Raw genomic sequence first — 6,136 nt, forward strand, 5'->3', positions numbered from 1 at the left:
TACATTTCTTTTTGGACAGCTTCATATGAATCAAAAGAGCTAAACAAAGACATTGCAACTTTCTGATTCCTATAATAGTCGTTCTGGATGTCATTGCTGGATTTTGCAGAGCAGCAATTGGAACTTAACCATCTGATGAAGTGAGCTGTATTAGTACTGCTTTCTTTTTTGGGTAATATTTATGTGATCATGATCTGGACAAGTTTTGAGTTTTTTACCAGCTTTTTTTTGTCTTTTGCTGACTGCTTGCCTGTTTTCAGTTAATTTATGATTTTGGATAGAAGCTGTACTTTCTGTAAAATGTTTGGACGTTCTCCTCTTTTGAGATCTGAGAACTTTAGGCCTGAAAACTTAGGTCAACATGCTCTAGCAATGATTGGAAATGTATGTTTCAGTATTTTTGTTGGGGTGTTAATTTTCACCATTATTGCCGCTACTTATGAACCAGAGGATCCTCTTTTCCATCCTTCTGATAAGATCTCCAACTTCCTCACGTCAACCTCCAATGCCACTTTTGAGTCTGATAGTACTGTTATTAAGACTTGGGAAGACTTCATGGCAGCAAATCAAACAGCTTTCAACACTTTCATAAACATTACTGATGTTGCTGATAGTGCTGAACTTGCGGCTAATGTGGGGTCTGATTGTCAGAATGAGACTGGTAAACCAATTGACTGCAAGGACCCAAAAGTTTTCCATACTATGATGAGAGCTGCCATTGAGAAGTTCAAGGACATTCACTTTTACCGATTTGGAAAGCCAGTCCGTGGTGATGAGGATAACACTTGTGACATGGCATGGCGGTTCAGACCTAAAGAAGGGAAGACTGCATCTCTTTATAAGGATTACAGGAGATTTGTGGTCTCTAGGGCTGAGAATTACAGTTTGAGTGTGACATCAATAGGTGAGTACCATACTGGAGTTAATGCAAGGAAGAGGAAGCTAAACAAGCAAGCTGTCTTTGAGAAGGAAGCCCAAAAACGTGAAGTGACTTCTTTGCCGGTTGTTGGGGAAATAGTAAATGATAGCCTTCCTGTTGTTGAATCAGAAGCGGCATTCAAGAGTGGAAAGTACTTGTACTACGCTGGGGGTGGAGATAGATGCAAGAGCATGAATCACTACCTTTGGAGTTTCATGTGTTCACTTGGTGAAGCTCAGTATTTGAACCGTACATTGATCATGGACCTGAGCATATGTCTGTCATCTATGTATACCAAGACACGACAAAATGAGGAAGGAAAAGATTTCCGATTTTATTTTGATTTTGAGCATTTGAAAGAGGAAGCTTCGGTTTTGGATCAAAACCAGTTTTGGGCTTATTGGAACAAGTGGCAAAGGAAAGATGGACTAAGTCTTCATCTTGTGGAAGATTTGAGGGTTACACCTATGGAGCTCAAAGATGTGAAGGATACGTTGGTTATCAGAAAGTTTGGTACAGTTGAACCAGACAATTACTGGTATCGGGTGTGTGAAGGAGAGGCAGAGTCTGTTATTCAGAGACCATGGCACATGTTATGGAAGTCAAGAAGGTTGATGGACGTTGTTTCTGCAATTGCATCTAGGATGAACTGGGACTATGATTCTGTTCATATTGTTCGAGGGGAGAAAGCGCTGAACAAAGAACTTTGGCCTAATCTTGATAAGGATACCTCACCTGACGCTCTTCTTATGACATTAAAGGACAAAGTTGAGGAAGGAGGAAACCTCTATATTGCTACAAATGAGCCTGACAGATCATTCTTTGATCCCTTGAAAAACAAATACACGACTCATTTTCTAGACGATTATCAAGATCTTTGGGAAACAGACAGCGAGTGGCACATTAAGACGAGGAAACTCAACAACGGAGCACCTGTTGAGTTTGATGGTTACATGAGGATATCAGTTGATACAGAAGTGTTTTTAAGGGGTAAAAAGCAGCTCGAGACCTTCAATGACCTTACAAGTGATTGCAAAGATGGGGTAAACACTTGCAGCACTTCTAGTTAGTGATGGTCTAATATAGTATATTTTTTGTTGGTATCTTTTGTTATCTTAGCTATTATCATTTGTTACATTGAACCAATAGTTTACCGTCTGATCCACTTAAGATATTGGGGGTTAATGGAATGTTGCTTATAGAATGCTGCTAAATTTGTTCACTTTTTTGTTCTGGCTACAAGATCCTTGTTCTAAGCAAAGGATATTGATCCAGTAATTTATGTTCTTCTGAGTTAGGTAAACCTTCTCAGTTCAAACCTGCAGTCTACAAGACCACTTATATTGAATCTCCCCTTTTCTCCTCCTCTGTTTCCCTACAATGCCAATAAATTTGCAAAATCCGACTGAATAACCGAATTTATTGCCCTATTATACATGACCACTTAAAATGAAATTTATGTTCTTTTGAATTTTGTTGAATTCACTAAAACTTTTGTACTAAACTAATCTTGTTTGCAATTCATCTGATTTGATCTCTATCTTATGAGCATTGATGGCGCTCGATCAAATGAAAATAAGGCAAATAAAAACAACACCTTAAAAGCCAAATTTGTATCAAAATGACAGTCCAATAACAAATTGTCCAAAACAAAAAAAAAAAAAAAAAAAAAAAAAAAAAAAAAACCAAGATACTATATGAAACCATCAGTTGCAGATGAATTACAGTGGTGAACCAATCTTAAGAAAAAGCACCCCTACAATCTTATCTGATGCTATAGACAAAGCTCCAAACTTGTTTCCAAGCAATTTGAGAGTCCAAAACCAGGAAATCCTTAATGGAAAAGGCTATGAAATTGATAGTATTTTTCACCAAGGTCATGTTTTAACTGAGAATAAATATTTATGGCGAAAATAAAAATCAAATTGAAAGAAAAAGATGGCCTGTGTATAGGACTGAGATAAATACAATTGTTGTAAAAATGAAGAAATGGTTGAATTATATTTGTTTTAATCTTAATTATTAATTTAAATAATTAAAAGACAAAAATGGAGAATAAAAACTATTTCATACTGATCAACACAAATAATTAGCCTTATTTGTTGAGAATAAATATGAAAAAATTCAACATGGAAAAAATATTGAAGAAAAAAATAGAGTATTAAAGATAAAATTTGTTGAGAATAAATATTGAAAAATTCGACATGGAAAAAATAAAGGATTTAAAGAAAAAATATGGAATAAAAACAGACAATATAATTTTAATATATTTACTTAATTATATAGAGTATTTATATAACATTTTCTACAATAGTTTTATTTACATAACTTAGAATATATTATGTCAATTGAATTTGAAAATCATATCATATCATATAATACTATATAATTAAAGAGTTAGAAAATAATTATTTATATATAGTCAATAATCAATTATTCACTCTTACAATCATTATGTGTAATAAACATATTATATTATTATTATATTTTACTTGAAATAATTTGATATTGATAATATGTAATTACATCTAATACTTTAATATATATATATATATATATATATATATATATATATATATATATATATATATATATATATGTATATATATATATATATATATATATATATATATATATATATATGTATATATATATATATGTATATATATATATATATATATATATATATATATATATATATATATATATATATATATATATATATATATATATATATATATATATATATATATATATATATATATATATATATACATATATATATGTATATGTATATATATATATATATATATATATATATACATATATATATATATATGTATATATATATATATGTATATATATATATACATATATATATATATATATGTATATATATATATATGTATATATATATATATATATATATATATATATATATATATATATATATATATATGTATATATATATATATATATATATGTATATATATATATATATATATATATATGTATATATATATATATATGTATATATATATATATATATATATGTATATATATATATATACATATATATATATATATGTATATATATATATATATATGTATATATATATATATATATATATATATATATATATATATATATATGTATATATATATATATATATGTATATATATATATATATATATATATGTATATATATATATATGTATATATATATATATATATGTATATATATATATATATATATATGTATATATATATATATATGTATATATATATATATATATATATATATATATATATATATATATATATATATATATATATATATATATATATATATATATATATATATATATATATATTATACTAGTTAAAGATAATAGTAATTAAAATTTTAATAATTTGTTTAGAGACATTGACATAAGATATTAGTTAAAATTTGATAAATTTAAAAAGTCAAAAATGTTAGTTAAAAGGTATCTAGGGCAGCATTGACAACCTACTCCTGCGTATGTGAAGTGGGTGCTTGAAAAATAGCCCCCTTTTTTTTTCAATAATCATTAAATTTAAGAAAATTTCTAAAATTTTGCATAATATTAATTATTTCAAAGTTTTTGATGTTGAATTCAGTTTACACAAAATAACATAAATAATTAGTAAAGCAGTTAGTCTCTTGAGAGATGTATCTTATGTCCAACCCATTAAAGATTAATGACTACTTACCGTGTTCTTAATGCCTATTTACGTTATTTTTAATGCTTACTTACCGCATCTTTAACGTCTACTTTAAATATCTTTAATGTCTACTTATATTATTCTTAATGCTTACTTATAAAAAATATATAACGAACTAGCTCAATTAGAGACTTACGAGAATTTGTGTTAGTTGAGATTAAGTTTAAAGAGATATCAAAGAGAAAATGACAAAAAAAAGGTGATACATCAGCGGTCTATCTTACTGCCCTACAAACCTCTCAATCCAAAGGGAACCACTGTGGTTAGGGTAAATACATGAATGGGCAGTGTTTACAGTATTTGTTTTGGGGCCTCCAATTATTTGCCCATCAAGGGGAGAAACACGTAAACAACCCCTTTAACGATTGACTAAACCGGATTATCGATCCCGTATGTTGTGATTAGGCATGGCCACGGGGCGGGTTACCCGGAACCGAACCGGTGCCGAACTGCTTGGAACCGGATCCGGAACCGGAACCGTTTGCGACAGGTTCCGAACCGCCCCGAACCGCGAAACCGTGAAACCGCCGGAAAAAAGTTGCCCGAAAAAACCGTCGTGAACCGGGTAAAAATCCCGCTGTTTGGAACCGGAACCGGTCCGGGAGAACCGGTCCAACGGTTCCATGGAACCGGTCCGGTTGAACCGGCTCAACGGTTCCGTGGAACCGGAACCGGGACCGGTCCGGTTGAACCGGCCCACCGGTTCCATGGAACCGGTTCGCCAAAATATGACCGTTTGTTACCGTTAACTAGCCGTTGCATTCTCCTCTATGTATACTCATCACTTTCAATCATTTTCATTCACAACTCATCTCTTCTCCTACTCTCTCTACTTAATTCTTTAATTACGCAATTATTCTCTTAATTACATAATTAGTCTTTTAATTATTTCTTAATTTAGTTAGTTACATAATTAATTATTTATTTATTTCTTAATTCTATATTTCTATTATTACTTCAATATTATCAATCATGTCTTCATTTTTGAAAAAAGCCACAAAAAAAGTTACTAAAGTGGCAAAATCATTGGAAGGTTCCAGTTCCTCCAAAAGAAAGGCCACTTCTACTCCGTCGGTATCAACAACACCTTCCATTAGTAATTATAATTATGAACATAATTATCCGGAAGGGTACGACCCAGAATTACATTATTATGCAGAAGAAGAACAAGAAGAGGAACCAACGACCCCAATTGGGATACATATATCTCGACAGTCATCAACAAGGTCACATGAAGAACAAGGAGAACAACAACAACAAAGACAAGCTCGTGGTAAACGAGTCAATTTCCAAACTATCGGTTAGTTTTATAATTTTATTCTTCAAATTAATTTTGAAATTAATTAAACTTTAAATTATTTATTTATTGAATTATAGTTTTATAATTTTGAATTATTTATTTAGATGAAGATGAACCAATAAGACAACCTTTTCCGGCAATGCCACCTCCTAGTGGTAGAGCTGTTTCA

The 6,136-nt window shown here is 30.4% G+C and overlaps 1 protein-coding gene across 1 annotated transcript; it reads left to right on the forward strand.

Annotated features, from left to right (window-relative positions):
* The first annotated feature begins 300 nt into the window (after positions 1-300).
* LOC130805033 (uncharacterized) lies at positions 301-1,989 on the forward strand. The gene has a single exon (XM_057669629.1). The coding sequence runs from the start codon at positions 301-303 to the stop codon at positions 1,987-1,989; it is 1,689 nt and encodes a 562-aa protein (XP_057525612.1).
* The last annotated feature ends 4,147 nt before the right edge of the window (positions 1,990-6,136 follow it).

The sequence above is a fragment of the Amaranthus tricolor genome, chromosome 2, assembly GCF_026212465.1.
Source record: "Amaranthus tricolor cultivar Red isolate AtriRed21 chromosome 2, ASM2621246v1, whole genome shotgun sequence".
In the NCBI taxonomy this organism is placed as follows: Eukaryota; Viridiplantae; Streptophyta; class Magnoliopsida; order Caryophyllales; family Amaranthaceae; genus Amaranthus; species Amaranthus tricolor.